This window comes from Oncorhynchus kisutch, unplaced genomic scaffold (assembly GCF_002021735.2).
Source record: "Oncorhynchus kisutch isolate 150728-3 unplaced genomic scaffold, Okis_V2 scaffold1055, whole genome shotgun sequence".
In the NCBI taxonomy this organism is placed as follows: Eukaryota; Metazoa; Chordata; class Actinopteri; order Salmoniformes; family Salmonidae; genus Oncorhynchus; species Oncorhynchus kisutch.
This window is the reverse complement of record NW_022263000.1, coordinates 9,764-35,978: the sequence shown is the minus strand read 5'-3', so window position 1 is coordinate 35,978 and position 26,215 is coordinate 9,764. Positions and strand designations below refer to the sequence as shown.

Here is a 26,215-nt window from a genome sequence, read left to right as displayed (position 1 = left end):
ATGCAAACAGATATGGGGGAGGGGAATGTGCAGGGCATATACAAACTGAGATATGGGGGAGGGGAATGTGCAGGGCATATACAAACTGTGGGGATGAACTGACACTGGTGTAGAAATGTAATGACTGTTCTCATATCTACTTAGTTTGTTTGGAAAAGGACAAACAGAACCCAGAGAAGACAACTGTGAAGTACATTAAAATGACATTTACACCAACAGACAACGAAGCCAATGGCTGATGAAAGCATTACATGGGCTTGCTCCTACCTATCTCTCTGATTTGGTCCTGCCGTACATACCTATACGTACGCTACGGTCACAAGACGCAGGCCTCCTAATTGTCCCTAGAATTTCTAAGCAAACAGCTGGAGGCAGGGCTTTCTCCTATAGAGCTCCATTTTTATGGAACGGTCTGCCTACCCATGTCAGAGACGCAAACTCGGTCTCAACCTTTAAGTCTTTACTGAAGACTCATCTCTTCAGTGGGTCATATGATTGAGTGTAGTCTGGCCCAGGAGTGGGAAGGTGAACGGAAAGGCTCTGGAGCAACGAACCGCCCTTGCTGTCTCTGCCTGGCCGGTTCCCCTCTTTCCACTGGGATTCTCTGCCTCTAACCCTATTACAGGGGCTGAGTCACTGGCTTGCTGGGGCTCTCTCATGCCGTCCCTGGAGGGGGTGCGTCACCTGAGTGGGTTGATTCACTGTTGTGGTCATCCTGTCTGGGTTGGCGCCCCCCCCCCCCCTTGGGTTGTGCCGTGGCGGAGATCTTTGTGGGCTATACTCAGCCTTGTCTCAGGATGGTAGGTTGGTGGTTGAAGATATCCCTCTAGTGGTGTGGGGGCTGTGCTTTGGCAAAGTGGGTGGGGTTATATCCTTCCTGTTTGGCCCTGTCCTGACCCCTCCTGTCTCAGCCTCCAGTATTTATGCTGCAGTAGTTTATGTGTCGGGGGGCTGGGGTCAGTTTGTTATATCTGGAGTACTTCTCCTGTCCTATTCGGTGTCCTGTGTGAATCTAAGTGTGCGTTCTCTAATTCTCTCCTTCTCTCTTTCTTTCTCTCTCTCGGAGGACCTGAGCCCTAGGACCATGCCCCAGGACTACCTGACATGATGACTCCTTGCTGTCCCCAGTCCACCTGGCCATGCTGCTGTTCCAGTTTCAACTGACCTGAGCCCTAGGACCATGCCCCAGGACTACCTGACATGATGACTCCTTGCTGTCCCCAGTCTACCTGGCCATGCTGCTGCTCCAGTTTCAACTTCCACCTGACTGTGCTGCTGCTCTAGTTTCAACTGTTCTGCCTTATTATTATTCGACCATGCTGGTCATTTATGAACATTGAACATCTTGACCATGTTCTGTTATAATCTCCACCCGGCACAGCCAGAAGAGGACTGGCCACCCCACATAGCCTGGTTCCTCTCTAGGTTTCTTCCTAGGTATTGGCCTTTCTAGGGAGTTTTTCCTAGCCACCGTGCTTCTCCACCTGCATTGCTTGCTGTTTGGGGTTTTAGGCTGGGTTTCTGTACAGCACTTTGAGATATCAGCTGATGTACGAAGGGCTATATAAATACATTTGATTTGATTTGATTTGATTTGATTACTTTCATTTCATTACATTAATTCATAACGCTCATTTTATTTTGAGATTATGGATGTCCATTTTATATTATTCCTACATTAAGCAATGGTAGAAATGCCATATGGAAGCTATTATTGCTTACCTACGAAATGTGTAATCCTTCATCCCAACCATACATACGTCTGATCATATGACTTGGATTAACCCCATATCTCACCATCACCATCCAAACTATCCAGACCCCACATCCACACGAGTTCAGAGCAGAGCGACTCTTTACCTTCTTGCCACCTTTCTTTCCCTTCTTCTTCTTCTTCCCTTTCTCTCGGTCCACAGCCAGCTTGAGATTCTTCACTTCCTGTCTCATCAGCTCATCGACCTGTGGAGAGATTGAGAGATTTTTTAACATGCACGCTCACCAGTCACCATAACCACTCAGCTTGTCTCATAGTTGGAAATCGTTCACAGATGTGCAGCATTTCAAGTCCGCTTCTGATGTATTGCAACAGGGTAAAGGTGAATTCTGTTTCATTTGAGGTAATATTATCTTCAGGTGATGAACAGATTTTTTTTAAAGGTTAATAATGCATTTTCATTTTTTAATAGGGATGGACTGACATGAATGCATGGGCTAAACTGCGTTTTCATTGCAATTTAAAGCGTACTGTTCACTATCTAACAAACATTACCTTGCTGGCTCGCTAGCTAACGTTACGTGTATGATCTGTGTAGTAATATTATTTGTATCTCAGAATCCATTTGCATTGCTAGTTATAGCCTAATGTTAGCTAGCTAGCTAACATTGAGCCTAATTGGTTAGCTTTAGCTATATTCAGATTCATACTACAGCATTTCATGCATGGTGGCTAGCTATGACAAACCGTTTGTATTGCCAGTAGTATGGGTTGGGATTATGGTTAATTGTTTAGCTAGCTAGCTCGCTACATGTCTAAACAAAAGACTCCACTTCGCCAGATGATTACATGACCCATCAAGTTAGCCAGCTGTGTCTGAGGGTGATTACAGCCACCTATTGGATTTCATGAACACGTGTACATGTCTAGACAATAGGGCCCCATTCACTTAGCTAGATGTGGCTGGGGGTTGGTTTTAGCATTTCTTTCACATGACCCATCAATTTAGAAAATTGTGTATGGGGGTTGGTTGGTGTGTCTGGGGGTTGGTTGGTGTGTCTGGGGGTTGGTTGGTGTGTCTGGGGGTTGGCTAGTGTGTTTGGGGGTTGGTTAGTGTGCCTGGGGGTTGGTTGGTTAGTGTGCCTGGGGGTTGGCTAGTGTGTCTGGGTGTTGGTTAGTGTGTCTGGGGGTTGGTCGATATGTCTGGAGGTTGGCTAGTGTGTCTGGGGGTTGGCTAGTGTGTCTTGGGGTTGGTCAGTGTGGTTCTGGGGGTTGGTTAGTGTGTCTTGGTGTTGGTTAGTGTGTCTGGGGGTTGGTTAGGGGGTCTGGGGGTTTGTTTTAGCATTTAGTTCACATGACCCATCAATTTAGATAAGTGTGTCTGGAGGTTGGTTAACGTGTCTGGGGGTTGGTTAGTGTGTCTGGGGGTTGGATAGTGTATCTGGGGGTTGGATAGTGTGTCTGGGGGTTGGCTAATGTGTCTGGGGGTTGGTCAGTGTGACTGGGGGTTGGTTAGTGTGTCTGGGGGTTGGATAGTGTGTCTGGGGGTTGCCTAATGTGTCTGGGGGTTGGTTAACGTGTCTGGGGGTTGGTTAACGTGTCTGGGGGTTGGTTAACATGTCTGGGGGTTGGTTAGTGTGTCTGGGGGTTGGCTAATGTGTCTGGGGGTTGGATAGTGTGTCTGGGGGTTGGCTAATGTGTCTGGGGGTTGGTCAGTGTGACTGGGGGTTGGTTAGTGTGTCTGGGGGTTGGATAGTGTGTCTGGGGGTTGCCTAATGTGTCTGGGGGTTGGTTAATGTGTCTGGGGGTTGGTTAACGTGTCTGGGGGTTGGTTAACGTGTCTGGGGGTTGGTTAACGTGTCTGGGGGTTGGTTAACATGTCTGGGGGTTGGTTAGTGTGTCTGGGGGTTGGCTAACGTGTCTGGGGGTTGGCTAATGTGACTGGGGGTTGGTCGGTGTGTCTGGGGGTTGGTCGGTGTGTCTGGGAGTTGGTCGGTGTGTCTGGGAGTTGGTCGGTGTGTCTGGGGGTTGGTCGGAGTGTCTGGGGGTTGGTTGGATTGTGGGGGATGGTCAGTGTGTCTGGGGGTTGGTCAGTGTGTCTGGGGGTTGGTCAGTGTGTCTGGGGGTTGGTCAGTGTGTCTGGGGGTTGGCTAGTGTGTCTGGGGGTTGGCTAGTGTGTCTTGGGGTTGGTCAGTGTGGTTCTGGGGGTTGGTTAGTGTGTCTTAGTGTTGGTTAGTGTGTCTGGGGGTTGGTTAGGGGGTCTGGGGGTTTATTTTAGCATTTAGTTCACATGACCCATCAATTTAGACAAGTGTGTCTGGAGGTTGGTTAACGTGTCTGGGGGTTGGTTAGTGTGTCTGGGGGTTGGATAGTGTGTCTGGGGGTTGGCTAATGTGTCTGGGGGTTGGTCAGTGTGACTGGGGGTTGGTTAGTGTGTCTGGGGGTTGGATAGTGTGTCTGGGGGTTGCCTAATGTGTCTGGGGGTTGGTTAACGTGTCTGGGGGTTGGTTAACGTGTCTGGGGGTTGGTTAACGTGTCTGGGGGTTGGTTAACATGTCTGGGGGTTGGTTAGTGTGTCTGGTGGTTGGCTAACGTGTCTGGGGGTTGGCTAATGTGACTGGGGGTTGGTCGGTGTGTCTGGGGGTTGGTCGGTGTGTCTGGGAGTTGGTCGGTGTGTCTGGGAGTTGGTCGGTGTGTCTGGGCGTTGGTCGGTGTGTCTGGGCGTTGGTCGGTGTGTCTGGGGGTTGGTCGGAGTGTCTGGGGGTTGGTTGGATTGTGGGGGATGGTCAGTGTGTCTGGGGGTTGGTCAGTGTGTCTGGGGGTTGGCTAGTGTGTCTGGGGGTTGGCTAGTGTGTCTGGGGGTTGGCTAGTGTGTCTTGGGGTTGGTCAGTGTGGTTCTGGGGGTTGGTTAATGTGTCTTAGTGTTGGTTAGTGTGTCTGGGGGTTGGTTAGGGGGTCTGGGGGTTTGTTTTAGCATTTAGTTCACATGACCCATCAATTTAGACAAGTGTGTCTGGAGGTTGGTTAACGTGTCTGGGGGTTGGTTAGTGTGTCTGGGGGTTGGATAGTGTGTCTGGGGGTTGGCTAATGTGTCTGGGGGTTGGTTAGTGTGTCTGGGGGTTGGTTAGTGTGTCTGGGGGTTGGATAGTGTGTCTGGGGGTTGGCTAATGTGTCTGGGGGTTGGTTAACGTGTCTGGGGGTTGGTTAACGTGTCTGGGGGTTGGTTAACATGTCTGGGGGTTGGTTAACATATCTGGGGGTTGGTTAGTGTGTCTGGGGGTTGGCTAATGTGTCTGGGGGTTGGCTAATGTGACTGGGGGTTGGTTAGCGTGACTGGGGGTTGGTCAGTGTTTCTGGAGGTTGGTAAGTTTGTCTGGGGGTTGGTCGGTGTGTCGGGGGGTTGGTCGGTGTGTCTGGGGGTTGGTCGGTGTGTCTGGGGGTTGGTCGGTGTGTCTGGGAGTTGGTCGGTGTGTCTGGGCGTTGGTCGGTGTGTCTGGGCGTTGGTCGGAGTGTCTGGGCGTTGGTCGGAGTGTCTGGGGGTTGGTCGGAGTGTCTGGGGGTTGGTTGGATTGTGGGGGTTGGTCAGTGTGTCTGGGGGATGGTCAGTGTGTCTCGGGGTTGGTCAGTGTGTCTGGGGGTTGGTCAGTGTGTCTGGGGGTTGGTCAGTGTGTCTGGGGGTTGGTCAGTGTGTCTGGGGGTTGGTCCGTGTGTCTGGGGGTTGGCTAGTGTGTCTGGGGGTTGGCTAGTGTGTCTGGGGGTTGGCTAGTGTGTCTTGGGGTTGGTCAGTGTGGTTCTGGGAGTTGGTTAGTGTGTCTTGGTGTTGGTTAGTGTGTCTGGGGGTTGGTTAGTGTGTCTTGGTGTTGGTCAGTGTGTCTGGGGGTTGGTCAGTGTGTCTTGGGGTTGGTCAGTGTGGTTCTGGGGGTTGGTTAGTGTGTCTTGGTGTTGGTTAGTGTGTCTGGGGGTTGGTTAAGGGGTCTGGGGGTTTGTTTTAGCATTTATTTCACATGACCCATCAATTTAGACAAGTGTGTCTGGAGGTTGGTTAACGTGTCTGGGGGTTGGATAGTGTGTCTGGGGGTTGGCTAATGTGTCTGGGGGTTGGTTAGTGTGTCTGGGGGTTGGTTAGTGTGTCTGGGGGTTGGTTAGTGTGTCTGGGGGTTGGTTAGTGTGTCTGGGGGTTGGATAGTGTGTCTGGGGGTTGGCTAATGTGTCTGGAGGTTGGTTAACGTGTCTGGGGGTTGGTTAATGTGTCTGGGGGTTGGTTAACGTGTCTCGGGGTTGGTCAGTGTGTCTGGGGGTTGGTCAGTGTGTCTGGGGGTTGGTCAGTGTGTCTGGGGGTTGGTCAGTGTGTCTGGGGGTTGGTCCGTGTGTCTGGGGGTTGGCTAGTGTGTCTGGGGGTTGGCTAGTGTGTCTGGGGGTTGGCTAGTGTGTCTTGGGGTTGGTCAGTGTGGTTCTGGGAGTTGGTTAGTGTGTCTTGGTGTTGGTTAGTGTGTCTGGGGGTTGGTTAGTGTGTCTTGGTGTTGGTCAGTGTGTCTGGGGGTTGGTCAGTGTGTCTTGGGGTTGGTCAGTGTGGTTCTGGGGGTTGGTTAGTGTGTCTTGGTGTTGGTTAGTGTGTCTGGGGGTTGGTTAAGGGGTCTGGGGGTTTGTTTTAGCATTTATTTCACATGACCCATCAATTTAGACAAGTGTGTCTGGAGGTTGGTTAACGTGTCTGGGGGTTGGATAGTGTGTCTGGGGGTTGGCTAATGTGTCTGGGGGTTGGTTAGTGTGTCTGGGGGTTGGTTAGTGTGTCTGGGGGTTGGTTAGTGTGTCTGGGGGTTGGTTAGTGTGTCTGGGGGTTGGATAGTGTGCCTGGGGGTTGGCTAATGTGTCTGGAGGTTGGTTAACGTGTCTGGGGGTTGGTTAATGTGTCTGGGGGTTGGTTAACGTGTCTGGGGGTTGGTTAACGTGTCTGGGGGTTGGTTAACATGTCTGGGGGTTGGTTAGTGTGTCTGGGGGTTGGCTAATGTGGACTGGGGGTTGGCTAATGTGACTGGGGGTTGGTTAGTGTGACTGGGGGTTGGTCAGTGTTTCTGGAGGTTGGTAAGTTTGTCTGGGGGTTGGTCGGTGTGTCGGGGGGTTGGTCGGTGTGTCTGGGGGTTGGTCGGTGTGTCTGGGGGTTGGTCGGTGTGTCTGGGGGTTGGTCAGTGTGTCTGGGGGTTGGTCAGTGTGTCTGGGCGTTGGTCGGTGTGTCTGGGGGTTGGTCGGAGTGTCTGGGAGATGGTCAGTGTGTCTGGGGGTTGGTCAGTGTGTCTGGGGTTGGTCAGTGTGTCTGGGGGTTGGTCGGTGTGTCTGGGGGTTGGTCGGTGTGTCTGGGGGTTGGTCGGTGTGTCTGGGGGTTGGTCGGTGTGTCTGGGGGTTGGTCGGTGTGTCTGGGGGTTGGTCGGTGTGTCTGGGGGTTGGTTGGAGTGTCTGGGGGTTGGTTGGATTGTGGGGGTTGGTTAGTGTGTCTGGGGGTTGGTTGGTGTGTCTGGGTGTTGGTTGGAGTGTTTGGGGGGTTGTTAGTGTGTGTCTGGGGGGTTGGTTAGTGTGTCTGGGGGTTGGTCGTAGTGTCTGGGAGATGGTCAGTGTGTCTGGGGGTTGGTCAGTGTGTCTGGGGGTTGGTCAGTGTGGTCTGGGGGTTGTCGGTGTGTCTGGGGGTTGGTCGGTGTGTCTGGGGGTTGGTCGGTGTGTCTGGGGTTGGTCGGTGTGTCTGGGGTTGGTCGGTGTGTCTGGGGGTTGGTCGGTGTGTCTGGGGTTGGTCGGTGTGTCTGGGGGTTGGTTGGAGTGTCTGGGGGTTGGTTGGATTGTGGGGGTTGGTTAGTGTGTCTGGGGGTTGGTTGGTGTGTCTGGGTGTTGGTTGGAGTGTTTGGGGGTTGGTTAGTGTGTCTGGGGGTTGGTTAGTGTGTCTGGGGGTTGGTTAGTGTGTCTGGGGGTTGGTCGGTGTGTCTGGGGGTTGGTCGGTGTGTCTGGGGGTTGGTCGGTGTGTCTGGGGGTTGGTCGGTGTGTCTGGGGGTTGGTTGGAGTGTCTGGGGGTTGGTTGGAGTGTCTGGGGGTTGGTCGGTGTGTCTGGGTGTTGGTTGGAGTGTTTGGGGGTTGGTTAGTGTGTCTGGGGGTTGATCGGTGTGTCTGGGGTTGGTCGGTGTGTCTGGGTGTTGGTTGGAGTGTTTGGGGGTTGGTTAGTGTGTCTGGGGGTTGGTTAGTGTGTCTGGGGGTTGGTTAGTGTGTCTGGGGGTTGGTTAGTGTGTCTGGGGGTTGGTTGGAGTGTCTGGGGGTTGGTTGGAGTGTCTGGGGGGTTGGTTGGAGTGTCTGGGGGTTGGTTAGTGTGTCTGGGTGTTGGTTAGTGTGTCTGGGGGTTGGTCGGTGTGTCTGGGGGTTGGTTGGAGTGTCTGGGGGTTGGTTAGTGTGTCTGGGGGTTGGTTTGGAGTGTCTGGGGGTTGGTTGGAGTGTCTGGGGGTTGGTTGGAGTGTCCTTGGGGTTGGTCAGTGTGTCTGGGGGTTGGTCGGAGTGTTTGGGGGTTGGTTAGTGTGTCTGGGGGTTGGTCGGTGTGTCTGGGGGTTGGTCGGTGTGTGTCTGGGTGTTGGTTGGAGTGTTTGGGGGTTGGTTAGTGTGTCTGGGGGTTGGTTAGTGTGTCTGGGGGTTGGTTAGTGTGTCTGGGGGTTGGTTGGAGTGTCTGGGGGTTGGTTGGAGTGTCTGGGGGTTGGTTGGAGTGTCTGGGGGTTGGTTGGAGTGTCTGGGGGTTGGTTGGAGTGTCTGGGGGTTGGTTAGTGTGTCTGGGGGTTGGTTGGAGTGTCTGGGGGTTGGTTGGAGTGTCTTGGGGTTGGTCAGTGTGTCTGGGGGTTGGTTGGAGTGTCTGGGGGTTGGTTGGAGTGTCTGGGGGTTGGTTGGAGTGTCTTGGGGTTGGTCAGTGTGTCTGGGTAAGCACTAAGCATCATCTACTAAATGTTAAATATTTATACAATATTTTTTGTGGAACTTTTTTTTGTTTTTTTTGCTACTATACAAATATGCACATAACCATTTCACTGTACCGTTTACACCTTCTGTATCCTGTGTGACAAATAAGCATTGATTCTAGTTGATATAGTGTGTGTTTACCAGAGACAGTAATGTGAAGAACAACATGGCCTGCACCAAAGTTAGACTAGGATACAGGCCAGGGATGAGATCAAGTGTATTTCCTTATTGTAGGCTACTACTTTTACCACTTTTAGTCTTCACATTTTTGGTTGTTTACTAAACTACGCACTCTGTTTAGCAAATGGTCTCAAGTGAATCCTTAATGAAGAGCTCTCCAGTAGGTACCAAAACATTCAAGGACCATTTTCTCAAAAGGGTGGGTTACAAGTTTATCAACTTTCAAAGCAGAATTTCTTTCCCGTTGTTCCACAACTGCAGTGTCTGTCCTACCATTTTCTAGTTCCGAATCTCTACTTTTATCCAATGTAAAAAAACACAATTTCAAATTTTTCAACATAAGACCGAATTGAGGCGGTCACATATGATTGAAGTGTTTGTGTGTAAGTGTTTGTGTGTGTAAGTGTGTGTGTGTGTGTGTGTGAATGTTTGTGTGTGAGTGTGTGTTGAGACCAATGGCCTAGTCTCTCACCTGAACTCTGACCTCCTCCTCCACCTCCAACCTCTTCTCCTCACGCACCAGCTGGGCATCAAACCGCTGCAGGAAGTTATGTGTTTCATCACGCCCCTGCCACACGTCTACACACACACACACGCACGCACGCACGTAGACACGTACACATGTATACACACACACACACACACACACACACACACACACACACACACACACACACACACACACACACACACACACACACACACACACACACACACACACACACACACACACACACACCATCACTGACAGTAGAGCATGAGGAAGCATGCTGGAGTGGTCAGCAGGGAAAGCAGACAGGACCAGAGAGAGAGGCAGGTGGAGGAGTGTATGTGTTTTTGTGTGGGACTAAGGCAATGCATATTGTCCTTTCCAAGTTGCTCTGTCCGCTCTCAGGCACCACTTCCTGGTCAGGAAAAGAACTTCCTGTTCCTGCTACCGGCCTGTCACAACGCCAAGCAAAGATTTCCACATCAAGCCAGACAGGTGGGGGAATGGGATCTGAGCCTTCAAAACAACCATTCAAAATGCCGGACACGACTAAACACTGGTACAGCCAAAGGCCATTACAGACAGAAGACCACAGCTGCTCTGTCTTCTCTCTTCTAAAATCCTCCTTCGGCCTCTGCATTGGCATGGTAATGGTTGTGGTCAAAATGTGCCATTTTGTGAGACCTTTTTGTTAACATGGTAACATGGTTTCACAAGATAATTACCAACATCCGACTTGTTTTCACATTTGACAGATAAATCCCCCCCCCCCCCTTTCGAATGCAGACCTGTCAAGTTCAGGCAGGAGTCAAAGGCCATTGGTTTAACAGCTTGCGTCGGTGGCACCTCTATATACGCCGTCTCTTTGAAATGAGATCTGCTCAGAAGGTCAGAGATCAACCTTTCCTCTCCTCCTCCACAAGGCCCCCTTTTTAAAGTCCCCCGTTTCAAAACATCCCCCAGGCAATCTGATACATGTAATTACCTTTTCTCTTGTCTCGTGTGTGTGTTCCCAAAAGTCAATCTGTCTGTTTGTTTAAAGAGGGCATCCTTTCTATGCCTCTGAAAGTAGAAGGGTGTGAAGAGAAAGCAGTGGTGCAAGTGGTAGAAAGGTCAGCATTTAAAGTCTATATTGCCATTAGGAGAATTTAAGAGAAAAAGTCTCACTAGGTCTGAGGATAAGCCAACGGCAATTTAATCAGTTCACTTGACCAAGCTGACTATTGGACAAGCTCAAGACACACACACACACACGCTCACGACACACACACACACACCACACACACACACCTACCTGTAAGAACAGGCTGCTCTGTCATTGGATACACTATGTTGGCCATATATATATATACCACCTGGCTGGTGAAAGACACATTAGAACTGAATTGTGATCAACAGCGTTTTCTTTGCCAAGGCCACAGTCTGCTACACCGACAGTATGTGCTTCGGCTTCCAATATATATCTAGCCATTAGTATGCTGCTGCACACCTTTCTACCACAGAGCCCCCTTTTCTGCTTGTTCACTCTGGGAAAAACAAGGTGTTTTGAGCTGAGCTGCAAACAGGAAGAGTGAGTCTGCTAAGTAAAGAATGCTTCCTATTGCACGGTCCTCTGGACAGGAAATTGAAATGATATCCATGGTTCATATCTAACCGCTGCTCCGTGACGCTGGGCCTGGCTTGTCTGGGCACACAGGAAGAGAGGGCCAGTTCCAGTCACACTCCCAGGGTTTGTCCGTCCATGGTTCCCTTCCAGCTCCCAGCCCAGCTGGGATGTATGGGGGGAAGTAGAGGAGGTAGTGGGAAAAAAGTGATATAAACAAAACAAAAAGTACCCAACGAGAGAGACGGAAACAAAACAAAACAAAAATAACAGGATAAAGTAGCACACAATGAACGATCACCTCAATGAAACACTTATCCGTGACTAGTGTATGGACAAGATGCCAAAGTAAAAGTCTCACACTACCGAGAAAGTCAAGCGTCTTTTGTTTTCCAAACAAACACAAACTCTCAGAGGAACGGACCTATAGACCTGAACCCTCATTGAATTCTGGGTAAATATTTGCTTCACCTTTTCCGCTTCATTACATCTAAATCAACCTAACGAGCCAGTCATTAAACCATTTTCCAATTACACACACCTGATAAAACAGAGCTGATGTGACAGGACCACCGTTTACAAAGCGCCCTGACGTTTATTATTATTATTTTTAATCAGGCCTTTGACAGGCTGGATGTTTTACATGGGTTTAAGAGCTATATTCTGCTCTTTATTAATGTTAATGACAAACGGTGTTTAAGGATCTTTAATGCTGAGGTTTAAGGGAGATGAAGAGAGGGAGGAGGAGTGAGGAGGGAGAAGGATTAGAAGAGAGGGAGGGAGGAGGAGACGAGAGACAGGAGAATAAGAAAGGGAGAGGGAGGAGAGGGAGTGGGAGGAGAGGTAGGAGAGGGAGGAGAGGGAGTGGGAGGAGAGGGAGGAGAGGGAGGAGAGGGAGAGGGAGAAGAAGAGAGGGAGGGAGGAGGAGACGAGAGACAGGAGAATAAGAAAGGGAGAGGGAGTGGGAGGAGAGGTAGGAGAGGGAGGAGAGGGAGGAGAGGGAGAGGGAGGACAGGGAGGAGAGGGAGTGGGAGGAGAGGTAGGAGAGGGAGGAGAGGGAGTGGGAGGAGAGGGAGGACAGGGAGGACAGGGAGGACAGGGAAGAGAGGGAGTGGGAGGAGAGGTAGGAGAGGGAGGAGAGGGAGGACAGGGAGGAGAGGGAGTGGGAGGAGAGGTAGGAGAGGGAGGAGAGGGAGTGGGAGGAGAGGTAGGAGAGGTAGGAGAGGGAGGAGAGGGAGAGGGAGGAGAGGGAGAAGAGAGAGTGGGATGAGAGGGAGAGGGAGGAGAGGGAGAGGGAAGACAGGGAGGAGAGAGAGTGGGAGGAGAGGGAGAGGGAGGAGAGGGAGGAGGAAGGCAGGGAGGAGAGAGAGTGGGAGAAGAGGGAGGAGGACCAGCTGCAGTGTTTTAGTTCCTGTCCTTCCCCATTACTGCACTAAGAGGAGAGGTCACTCCTAATAAAAACCTCAAAATCAATCACTCCCCTCTCATGTTGGAGTCTAGACTCCTTCAACCTACAGCTACCTTAGACCGGGGCGAGTTTGGGCTAATAAGAGAGACTGGCCCCTGATATAGGCAACGCCGCTCTATGGCCTTGTAGAAACCGCTGACCTCACTACACAGTGCACACACACACACACACACACACACACACACACACACACACACACACACACACACACACACACACACACACACACACACACACACACACACACTACACATACATATACACACACACATAACGTTATAAACGTTGTGGAGGTCAGGTGGTGAGGTGTAAAGCGCTGGGCCAGCATCTGGTCTTCATTACATCTCAAAGGTCTGTGTGTGTGTGTTGCTTCTAACAGGAATGTAACCTAAAGCCCTGTGTTGTACCAGTTGACATTCTGAGGTGAATCATAACGAGGAGAGAATTGAACACTTTTGACTGGGAATATAATTACGTCCTGCTAACTCTACAGCTGCTGACTGACTATTGGTTGTAGGTTCTGTTACCCTCTCCTTCACCCTCTCAATGCTGAACTAAAGGTGACGCAGAGCAGAGGTGGAGCAGAGACCTTCTACGGTCTCTGACAGACTAGGGTTGGACACAAGTAAGATGTTAATTTCTCCAGCTGGTTCTGTTGGTTGGAGCATGATTCTGATCAAAAGACCATTGAGCTGTCCCAAAAAAAGTGGAGTTTGTAAAACCAGTGCTGGCAAGACCAACGTTGTGGCTTCAATTGAATTCCCACATGGGTCACCTGCTCTGAATATGTGTGTTTAATATTGGACTTTAGGTATCTTTGAATAAAGGTGTTGTTGTGTTGTTATGACACATCTCATTAAGCTGGGAACACTGAGAAGGCTGTATCTTTGTCCTCCATAGGGATGTCAACAGGATATCCCAGTGATTTGACTCTAATGCTCTCATTGTGTAGATTAGGAAGTAGCGCAGCAGCTTGAAAGGGCTGAATTTGACACTGTGGCACAGATATACACACAGCGACTATTCACTCACTTCCCTTCAGCCTCATTCACCTACCTTTCATCCAAGGATATCACAGGCCCATGAACGTTCAATGAGCCGAGATATTGACTGGTCACTTTGTATCAGAGAGGGAGTCAATTCCATTTCAACTACTAAACTGCCTGGAATTCAGAATGGAACTATTGAGTTCCTAGACGTTTAAATGAAACTACTGTGCTATCCATAATACTCCCCACAGCTTTGGGCGATAAGCCTGTGTAATATAATAATCAGGCCATTTCTCCTCTGAATAATGTTTGTTGTTTTGGCACCAACCTTGTGGACCTTTGAGCCACGCCTGGAGAGCAGTGATGACTGATCCCGCATATTTCCCTCAGTGACTTGTGGGTGTTTGTGCAGCAGTGGAACCGCCTGCGAGAAGCCAAATAACACATGCTGCCCCCAGAGAAGCATTCCACCATTCCACCTAGAACCCTTCCACCTCAGGTGACTGGGTCAGATAAGTTAAATGAAGGGAGGGAGAGGGGAGAGAAAGGAGTGATGAGACCCAGGATGTATGTGGTCGGAGGATGCAGACTCCTCCAGAGAGAGAGAGAGATCCCTCCCTACTCGGGACCGAGAAGCTTCATCTGGTTGCTGAAACATTGTTGAAAGGGTTTGAGTCTTTAAGGAGTAAAATATTGAAGCCAGATGAGCTCAAATGGAGAGTTACTCCTGGATGTTTGACCTGTATCTGGCAGCAACAGGAGGGAAGCAGCAGCTTCTGGCATTTCTCTTCATTGTTTCTCCATTACTTCAGTACTCAACATTCTGTTGATATCTCCCTTGGTCGCCAAAATGTGGAAAGAGTCAAACTGACTTAACCAGAAGAGGGGATAGCTGTCAAAGGGCTAATGACTAAACCTGCGAAAAGCTAAAACACCAAAAGAAAGTCAGTCATCCATCTCCATTGGGTTTGGAGGAAGCAGGGTGGTTGACTTGAAACAACAATCTGGAGGCTCCAGGTCCAACTGCTCCTCACTGAGTCATTACGTATAGACAGATATGGGGGTTGGACACACGCCCCTCCACGGGTCACTGAGAGACAGGAGTCTGGGCGGCACGCATCACTTCCTTGTTAAGGGCCCAGGGTACCATGGGAGACAGGAAGTCTGTCAGGTGATCAGATTGATTTGTGGTCCCACACTGATTCAAAAAAACACCAACAACAGGCCCATGGTAAAGATTCAGAAACCACTAGCCTCTCAAGCTGTGACTCCTGTCACTATACACCGCTGTCTTCAGTGAGACATCATGAACCATCACAGAGAGAAACACTGTGGAAGGTAGACTTCAGATCTGTGCATATCAGCTCGACCCTTTAGCAATGCTGTGCCTCTTATCACCACATTACTATGGTCATCATACCTACTCTCTAACTCACCTTTATACATTACTATGGTTCTCATACCTACTCTCTAATTCACCTTTATACATTACTATGGTCCTCATACCTACTCTCTAACTCACCTTTATACATTACTATGGTCCTCATACCTACTCTCTAACTCACCTTTATACATTACTATGGTCCTCATACCTACTCTCTAACTCACCTTTATACATTACTATTGTCCTCATACCTACTCTCTAACTCACCTTTATACATGACTATTGTCCTCATACCTACTCTCTAACTCACCTTTATACATTACTATTGTCCTCATACCTACTCTCTAACTCACCTTTATACATTACTATGGTCCTCATACCTACTCTCTAACTCACCTTTGTACATTACTATGGTCCTCATACCTACTCTCTAACTCACCTTTATACATTACTATTGTCCTCATACCTACTCTCTAACTCACCTTTATACATTACTATGGTCCTCATACCTACTCTCTAACTCACCTTTATACATTACTATTGTCCTCATACCTACTCTCTAACTCACCTTTATACATTACTATGGTCCTCATACCTACTCTCTAACTCACCTTTATACATTACTATGGTCCTCATACCTACTCTCTAACTCACCTTTATACATTACTATTGTCCTCATACCTACTCTCTAACTCACCTTTATACATTACTATGGTCCTCATACCTACTCTCTAATTCACCTTTACACATTACTATGGTCCTCATACCTACTCTCTAATTCACCTTTACACATTACTATGGTCCTCCTACCTACTCTCTAACTCACCTTTATACATTACTATGGTCCTCATACCTACTCTCTAACTCACCTTTGTACATTTTGTTTCCCTCCACAACAGTAGGGAGGAAGTTGCTCGGGGGCATTTTCCAGCCCTTCTCCTCCTCCTTCAAGAGACAAGAAATTAATCAATCAATTACATTACATTACATTACATTACATTACATGTATTACAGCTGGACACAGTTTTAAAGCTTTATAAGTAGGTTCATTCCATATTATTTTCTCAAAGTCCTATGTATTTTAGGATAGATGAACGGTAGAAAGGAAATAGGACCTTGTAGTTTTTTTTAACCTTTATTTAACTAGGCACGTCAGTTAAGAACAAATTCTTGTTTTCAATGACAGCCTAGGAACACATGCACCTTGTCAGCTCAGGGATTTGAACTTGCAACCTTTCGATTACTAGTCTAACACGCTAACCACTAGGCTACCCTGCCACCCCAGTTTAAGATAATTACAGTGGTCTCAGGTCTTATGGCTAATTTAGTGGAGAGAGTTGAGGTTTTCAGAGACTCCACATGACTTGGATAGAGTTCAAAGCTGCTCTACAGATGACCTGCCCTCCGCTGTGCTGTGACACCAGATCAGATCCAGAACTATCCATGCTGTGATACCAGGTCAGATCCAGAACTATCCATGCTGTGATACCAGGTCAGATCCAGAACTATCCATGCTGTGACACCAGATCCAGAACTAACTATGCTGTGACACCAGGTCAGATCCAGAACTAACTATGTTGTGACACCAGATCAGATCCAGAACTATCTATGCTGTGACACCAGATCAGATCCAGAACTATCTATGCTGGGACACCAGATCAGATCCAGAACTATCTATACTGTGACACCAGATCAGATCCAGAACTAACTATGCTGTGACACCAGATCAGATCCAGAACTATCCATGCTGGGACACCAGGTCAGATCCAGAACTAACTATGCTGTGACACCAGATCAGATCCAGAACTATCCATGCTGGGACACCAGGTCAGATCCAGAACTAACTATGCTGTGACACCAGGTCAGATCCAGTACTAACTATGCTGTGACACCAGGTCAGATCCAGAAATATCCATGCTGTGACACCAGGTCAGATCCAGAACTATCCATGCTGTGACACCAGGTCAGATCCAGAACTAACTATGCTGTGACACCAGGTCAGATCCAGTACTAACTATGCTGTGACACCAGGTCAGATCCAGAAATATCCATGCTGTGACACCAGGTCAGATCCAGAACTAACTATGCTGTGACACCAGGTCAGATCCAGTACTAACTATGCTGTGACACCAGGTCAGATCCAGAAATATCCATGCTGTGACACCAGGTCAGATCCAGTACTAACTATACTGTGACACCAGGTCAGATCCAGAAATATCCATGCTGTGACACCAGGTCAGATCCAGAACTATCCATGCTGGGACACCAGGTCAGATCCAGAACAAACTATGCTGTGACACCAGGTCAGATCCAGAACTAACTTTGATGATGTGGATAAACAGTAGCAGACAGAGAGATGCTGGGTGGATGACTTCTAGAACTAGATGTTGTCTTAATGCATAGTCAGGGGTACAACATCAACATCCAGTCCCTTTACACATGCACGCATATGAAAACACACGTGCTCATGCACGCACACGCACAGTTTCTCTTCCATTCAATGAGGAGAGTTGTAGACAGGTAGGGAGTGGACTGGGGTGTGGTGGGGGGGGGGGTCGTCTATCAGTTATTCAGACATGGCATGTTTTATGTTCCCTCTCATTCTTTAATACATTCCTCCAGTAGCATTTAATGGCTCACAAAAGAGGAGAAATCCATTGGAAAATATTGTAGGAATCTTAAGTGCCTCATAATACGCTTCAACGTTGGATGACGATACTCATGGTGCGAGGCAGGAAGCGTCCTTATGGATCGACCAGAACCAGAACCAGCACCAGGACAGGAATGATCCGAATGTCAGATGTTGCGTTTCAGGGCTGTGAGAACCAGGGTTTTAATAGAGACGGATCAGGTAGTGAGGAACTGATGTCGATAATTGTGCTTTAGACTGGGGGGTTTTAGTGACCTGGTAAACCAGTGTTAATCTATAGACAACACTTCTTTGTTTCTCTTTGTAGGACTGTTCAGGATTGTTCAGGACAAGGTTAAGGAAGTCCCATAGAAGTCCAATAACAAATCAGGGCACAACCATAGGGTTTAAAATATAACCGTTCACACCACCATGGGTCAATGTGTAACTTAACCTCCGTTACAGATGTATCGGTCATAGAAAGCAGTATAGAGATGGAGTGTCTATTTGATGAGTTCAACCATCTGGAATAATCTTCTAGGAACCTCTAAAGTGATGTCCCCTTCTAGCCATGCTATTTCTCTGGTTCATGAGCTGTCTCCAACGTAGTCAGTTGGATGTGACATGTTCCTCCACAGCAAATTAAAGGGGCATTTCTTGGTTTTTACGTGAACAATGCTTCCATTCTAGTCTGTGGGATCAGAGCCAGACAATGTGAGTGAGGACCTGTAAATCCTCTTTCTGTTGCACGGTAACCACTAGTCATGACATCATCCTGATTCTAGAACATTGTAAGGTCCCCAGTGTACAGGATTAGCCTTACTGTAAAACGAGAAGTCTCATGCCCTTTTCAACTCTATCCGTCTCCGGTAAAGGCCTGAGTGACAGACTAAGACACATTGGTTTTATCTCTGAGACGGTCAGTCTGGTTTTAGAGTCTGACAGACTGCAGAGTGCTAGTTTAATCACACACCTCACTCAGAAGCACGCTGTGCCATTCTGTCTGAGAGGCTAAAGTGACTCCCAACTACAAAGGAGAGAAGCCCTGCCAAGGCTCAGCTCTGTTCTCCTGAACATCTCTTATCAGTTCTTTTGGCTTTAACCCTACATTATCCCCCTCAACCATTATCACAGCTATTCTAAGAGCCCTATTCAAGCAAACTCTGTAACCGGATGTCCAGGACTGTACGGTAAACCCAGTTAAATAGACTGATTGAAAACAAGTGACCTCCGTGTCCAATAGCTGTTGCTATTCTGTTCAGGAACACATATGAGCTACTTCAATAAGAGATTAAAGTCATAGAGAAGTCATTCAACAAAACAGTCATGAATAATCTTAATGCTCTATCCAATCCGTATCCAGGAAACACAGTGTTACAGAGAGATTTAAATCGAAAGGCAATGTTCCAGCATTAGCTGAGCCTGCATTAAACGCTGCACATGTCAGCTCAATCGGAATTTCCCTCTACATTTATACTGCGTAATCTGTAACGCTTCAGCACTACAGAATGAATATAGCCCTTAGTTTGATTGGCTTGATCTAGGACAACGAGAGACATATTGTTGTTCCACAGGGTATGTTCATGCAAGGGGGATGTGGACTGGGACTAAATCCTTGGCTTGAACAAACCATTTTGAGGAACACTTGACTGAAATCAGAAACATTTCCTCACAGAGTCTTCACAGTCTTCAGCAGTAAACATCTCTTTCGTTCCACCACACCCTCAATCATCTGAGAAGACAAAGCTCTACCGCCTAGCTTCTGATTTAGTAGCGGAGGTGTATTTTATGGTCTTAATTGTGCACGTCCAGTGGGATTGGGCCTTCATGAGGAAAACAGGTGGAGAGAGGCTGCAACACAGCACATACTTCCATTCGTTTAAGAGGAAAAGCACACGATGATTGCCCGACACTTTCTGTCTACTGGTTTGACTTGGAGACTCTGTGGTCTTCTGAAGGTTTTGGGTGTTTCACTTTGTTTTAAGAATGGCATTAAGACCAGACTCAGATCAGTTATGTTTCACTTTGTTTTAAGAATGGCATTAAGACCAGACTCAGATCATTATGTTTCACTTTGTTTTAAGAATGGCATTAAGACCAGACTCAGATCATTATGTTTCACTTTGTTTTAAGAATGGCATTAAGATCAGACTCAGATCAGTTATGTTTCAGGGGAAGAGAATAAACTGAGCTCTTCTTATCAAAAGCCTGGATAAAGCAATTCTGAAGCTACCATTGGCCATCAAGCCTTGTCTGTTTAATAGCATGAGCCACTATTGGCCAAGCCTTGTCTGTTTAATAACATGAGCCACTATTGGCCAAGCCTTGTCTGTTTAATAACATGAGCCACTATTGGCCAAGCCTTGTCTGTTTAATAACATGAGCCACTATTGGCCAAGCCTTGTCTGTTTAATAACATGAGCCACTATTGGCCAAGCCTTGTCTGTTTAATAACATGAGCCACTATTGGCCAAGCCTTGTCTGTTTAATAACATGAGCCACTATTGGCCAAGCCTTGTCTGTTTAATAACATGAGCCACTATTGGCCAAGCCTTGTCTGTTTAATAACATGAGCCACTATTGGCCAAGCCTTGTCTGTTTAATAACATGAGCCACTATTGGCCAAGCCTTGTCTGTTTAATAACATGAGCCACTATTGGCCAAGCCTTGTCTGTTTAATAACATGAGCCACTATTGGCCAAGCCTTGTCTGTTTAATAACATGAGCCACTATTGGCCAAGCCTTGTCTGTTTAATAACATGAGCCACTATTGGCCAAGCCTTGTCTGTTTAATAACATGAGCCACTATTGGCCAAGCCTTGTCTGTTTAATAACATGAGCCACTATTGGCCAAGCCTTGTCTGTTTAATAACATGAGCCACTATTGGCCAAGCCTTGTCTGTTTAATAACATGAGCCACTATTGGCCAAGCCTTGTCTGTTTAATAACATGAGCCACTATTGGCCAAGCCTTGTCTGAGCCCACCTCTCCTTCTTCTTTTCCTCCTTTCTTCTGTTTGCTTCTCCGCTTCTTGTCTTTCTTCTGATCCTTGCGGTCCTTCCCACCCTTCTTATCTTTATTTATGTTGTCTTTCCTCTTCTTCTCCTTCTCTTCCTCTTTCGCTGCTAATTCTGCAGCGACCTATCAGGAACAGACATGAGATGAGCATAGAAAAGGAAACAGAGTTTTTGTTAACTGTCTGTACATTAGATGAGGACCATGGGTCATTAGTCTACCTGGTCAGGTGTCTTCTGTGCAAATATGGCTGTTGATCCCCCATCCTCAGCATTGGGGAAGTCAGGAAACTTTCCAGTGGCATCTCTACAATAAATAGCATGTTTTAAAGGCGCAATCTGAGATATTTCCTGTTCTTAAATGATCATTACAGATGTATCATTCTTGATGAATTGTACTATGTCACACTGAGAGTTAGATGGCAGACCTCCAACAAGGTCACCAGAGGGCAGACCCTCCTAATGGTTTACTAAATGCCTCAGATACTTCCACTAATTAGGGGTGGTTCATGTCATGGAGCAGTTATCTCAATGTGGAGAGAAAATAATCACCCGACCAGGAATTGCTCTTTGGAACGCCAAACTATGTATCCCTCACTTCCCTTCCAGCTCTCATTATCCTAAACCTTAGAGCAACCCTGTGAACCAACGTTTAGCTTCCAACTTCCTACAAATCTGGTCCTCTCCTCTTGGCCTCAAAATGTTTGTGTTCTCATCAGACAGGTTGAGGAAGCTGTACCAACGGGGTTTAGATTCTCATCAGACAGGTTGAGGAAGCTATACCGACAGGGTTTAGATTCTCATCAGACAGGTTGAGGAAGCTGTACCGACAGGGTTTAGATTCTCATCAGACAGGTTGAGGAAGCTGTACCGACAGGGTTTAGATTCTCATCAGACAGGTTGAGGAAGCTGTACTGTACCGACAGGGTTTAGATTATCATCAGACAGGTTGAGGAAGCTGTACCAACGGGGTTTAGATTCTCATCAGACAGGTTGAGGAAGCTTTACCAACAGGGTTTAGATTCTCATCAGACAGGTTGAGGAAGCTGTACCGACAGGGTTTAGATTCTCATCAGACAGGTTGAGGAAGCTGTACCGACAGGGTTTAGATTCCCATCAGACAGGTTGAGGAAGCTGTACCGACAGGGTTTAGATTCTCATCAGACAGGTTGAGGAAGCTGTACTGTACCGACAGGGTTTAGATTCTCATCAGGCAGGTTGAGGAAGCTGTACCGGCAGGGTTTAGATTCTCATCAGACAGGTTGAGGAAGCTGTACTGTACCGACAGGGTTTAGATTCTCATCAGACAGGTTGAGGAAGATGTACCAACGGGGTTTAGATTCTCATCAGACAGGTTGAGGAAGCTTTACCAACAGGGTTTAGATTCTCATCAGACAGGTTGAGGAAGCTGTACCGACAGGGTTTAGATTCTCATCAGACAGGTTGAGGAAGCTGTACTGTACCGACAGGGTTTAGATTCTCATCAGACAGGTTGAGGAAGCTGTACCAACGGGGTTTAGATTCTCATCAGACAGGTTGAGGAAGCTTTACCAACAGGGTTTAGATTCTCATCAGACAGGTTGAGGAAGCTGTACCGACAGGGTTTAGATTCTCATCAGACAGGTTGAGGAAGCTGTACCGACAGGGTTTAGATTCCCATCAGACAGGTTGAGGAAGCTGTACCGACAGGGTTTAGATTCTCATCAGACAGGTTGAGGAAGCTGTACTGTACCGACAGGGTTTAGATTCTCATCAGGCAGGTTGAGGAAGCTGTACCGGCAGGGTTTAGATTCTCATCAGACAGGTTGAGGAAGCTGTACTGTACCGACAGGGTTTAGATTCTCATCAGACAGGTTGAGGAAGCTGTACCGGCAGGGTTTAGATTCTCATCAGACAGGTTGAGGAAGCTGTACCAACGGGGTTTAGATTCTCATCAGACAGGTTGAGGAAGCTGTACCGACAGGGTTTAGATTCTCATCAGACAGGTTGAGGAAGTTGTACGGGCAGGGTTTAGATTCTCATCAGACAGGTTGAGGAAGCTGTACCGACAGGGTTTAGATTCTCATCAGACAGGTTGAGGAAGCTGTACCAACAGAGTTTAGATTCTCATCAGACAGGTTGAGGAAGCTGTACCGACAGGGTTTAGATTCTCATCAGACAGGTTGAGGAAGCTGTACCGACAGGGTTTAGATTCTCATCAGATAGGTTGAGGAAGCTGTACCAACAGGGTTTAGATTCTCATCAGACAGGTTGAGGAAGCTGTACCGACAGGGTTTAGATTCTCATCAGACAGGTTGAGGTAGCTGTACCAACAGGGTTTAGATTCACATCAGACAGGTTGAGGAAGCTGTACCGACAGGGTTTAGAGTTTAGACTACCCTGGAGGGTGTGACCACCTCATCCATCCGTCACGGTGCGTATAATGTTGTCAGCAGCTCAGCCGAGGTCACAGCAGAGGGCAGGGCCGTGGAGGCCAGGCTGGAGCCTGAGACACTGGGGATGCGTCCCAAATGGGCCCATAGGGCTCTGGTCAAAAGTAGTACACTATTTAGGGAATAGGGTGCCTTTTGGGATGCAGACTGGGGCTGAATGTGGAGGCCAGGGCCATTGTGGGTCATTGCTTCGTCCCCATGGGAGCTGTTCTCTCTCTGTTCACTCCCCAGGGCTGTCCAGCCTGGATGACTTATGTCCATTGTTCCTGCTCTACTGGGTAGGCAGGCAGCACCCACCGCTGGCCAACCATAAATCACCCTGGAATTCACTAATAGGCAGCTAGCATGGAGGGGAAGACACACACATGGAGGGAAGACACACATAGAGGGAAGACACACATAGAGGGAAGACACACATAGAGGGAAGACACACATAGAGAGAAGACACACATAGAGGGAAGACACACAGAGGGAAGACACACATAGAGGGAAGACACACATAGAGGGAAGACACACATAGAGGGAAGACACACATAGAGGGAAGACACACATAGAGGGAAGACACACATAGAGGGAAGACACACATAGAGGGAAGACACACATAGAGGGAAGACACACATAGAGGGAAGACACACATAGGAGGGACAGACACACATAGAGGGAAGACACACATAGGAGGGACAGACACACATAGAGGGAAGACACACATAGAGGGAAGACACACAGAGGGAAGACACACATAGAGGGAAGACACACATAGAGGGAAGACACACATGGAGGGAAGACACACATAGAGGGAAGACACACATAGGAGGGACAGACACACATAGGAGGGACAGACACACATAGGAGGGACAGACACACATAGAGGGAAGACACACATAGAGGGAAGACACACATAGAGGGAAGACACACAGAGGGAAGACACACATAGAGGGAAGACACACATGGAGGGAAGACACACATAGAGGGAAGACACACATAGGAGGGACAGACACACATAGAGGGAAGACACACATAGGAGGGACAGACACACATAGAGGGAAGACACACATAGAGGGAAGACACACATAGAGGGAAGACACACAGAGGGAAGACACACATAGGAGGGAAGACACACAGAGGGAAGACACACAGAGGAGGGACAGACATAGAGGGAAGACACACATAGAGGGAAGACACACATAGAGGGAAGACACACATAGAGGGAAGACATACATAGAGGGAAGACATACATAGAGGGAAGACACACATAGAGGGAAGACACACATGGAGGGAAGACACACATAGAGGGAAGACACACATAGAGGGAAGACACACATAGAGGGAAGACACACATAGAGGGAAGACACACAGAGGGAAGACACACATAGGAGGGAAGAAACAAAGAGGGAAGACACACAGAGGAGGGACAGACATAGAGGGAAGACACACATAGAGGGAAGACACACATAGGAGGGACAGACACACATAGGAGGGAAGACACACATAGGAGGGACAGACACACATAGAGGGAAGACACACATAGAGGGAAGACACACATAGAGGGAAGACACACATAGAGGGAAGACACACATGGAGGGAAGACACACATAGAGGGAAGACACACATAGGAGGGACAGACACACATAGAGGGAAGACACACATAGAGGGAAGACACACATAGAGGGAAGACACACATAGAGGGAAGACACACATGGAGGGAAGACACACATGGAGGGAAGACACACATAGAGGGAAGACACACATAGGAGGGACAGACACACATAGAGGGAAGACACACATAGGAGGGACAGACACACAGAGGGAAGACACACATAGAGGGAAGACACACATAGAGGGAAGACACACAGAGGGAAGACACACATAGGAGGGAAGACACACAGAGGGAAGACACACAGAGGAGGGACAGACATAGAGGGAAGACACACATAGAGGGAAGACACACATAGGAGGGACAGACACACATAGGAGGGAAGACACACATAGGAGGGACAGACACACATAGAGGGAAGACACACATAGAGGGAAGACACACATAGAGGGAAGACACACATGGAGGGAAGACACACATAGAGGGAAGACACACATAGGAGGGACAGACACACATAGAGGGAAGACACACATAGGAGGGACAGACACACATAGAGGGAAGACACACATAGAGGGAAGACACACATAGAGGGAAGACACACATAGAGGGAAGACACACATAGAGGGAAGACACACATAGAGGGAAGACACACATGGAGGGAAGACACACATAGAGGGAAGACACACATAGGAGGGACAGACACACATAGAGGCAAGACACACATAGGAGGGACAGACACACATAGAGGGAAGACACACATAGAGGGAAGACACACATAGAAGGAAGACACACAGAGGGAAGACACACATAGGAGGGAAGACACACAGAGGAGGGACAGACATAGAGGGAAGACACACATAGAGGGAAGACACACATAGGAGGGACAGACACACATAGGAGGGACAGACACACATGGAGGGAAGACACACATGGAGGGAAGACACACATAGAGGGAAGACACACATAGGAGGGACAGACACACATAGGAGGGACAGACACACATAGAGGGAAGACACACATAGAGGGAAGACAGACATAGAGGGAAGACACACAGAGGGAAGACACACATAGGAGGGAAGACACACAGAGGGAAGACACACAGAGGAGGGACAGACATAGAGGGAAGACACACATAGAGGGAAGACACACATAGAGGGAAGACACACATGGAGGGACAGACATAGGAGGGACAGACACACATGGAGGGAAGACACACATAGAGGGAAGACACACACAGGAGGGAAGACAGACATAGGAGGGAAGACAGACATAGGAGGGAAGAAAGACATAGGAGGGACAGACACACATGGAGGGAAGACACACATGGAGGGAAGACAGACATAGGAGGGACAGACACACATGGAGGGAAGACACACATAGAGAGAAGACACACATAGAGGGAAGACACACATGGAGGGAAGACACACATATAGAGAAGACACACATAGAGGGAAGACACACATGGAGGGAAGACACACAGAGGAGAAGACACACACACATAGAGGGGAGACACACCTAGAGGGAAGACACACACAGAGGGAAGACACACATAGAGGGAAGACACACACAGAGGGAAGACACACATAGAGGGAAGACACACACAGAGGGAAGACACACATAGAGGGAAGACACACATGGAGGGAAGACACACAGAGGAGAAGACACACACACATAGAGGGGAGACACACCTAGAGGGAAGACACACACAGAGGGAAGACACACATAGAGGGAAGACACACACAG

General features: G+C 48.2%; 1 protein-coding gene across 1 annotated transcript in view; it reads right to left on the bottom strand.

Moving 5' to 3' along the window:
• LOC116364356 (dynein regulatory complex protein 11-like) overlaps nt 1-20,785 on the bottom strand; it is a gene marked incomplete at its 5' end in the record, with an annotated part of 46,132 nt that extends 25,347 nt beyond the window's left edge. The window contains 5 exons of the mRNA XM_031817534.1: nt 1,861-1,959; nt 9,342-9,448; nt 15,673-15,748; nt 20,418-20,573; nt 20,669-20,785. Coding sequence (XP_031673394.1) covers nt 1,861-1,959; nt 9,342-9,448; nt 15,673-15,748; nt 20,418-20,573; nt 20,669-20,785 — 555 coding nt within the window. The remainder of the gene's footprint in view (nt 1-1,860; nt 1,960-9,341; nt 9,449-15,672; nt 15,749-20,417; nt 20,574-20,668) is intronic.
• Between the last annotated feature and the right edge of the window lie 5,430 nt (nt 20,786-26,215).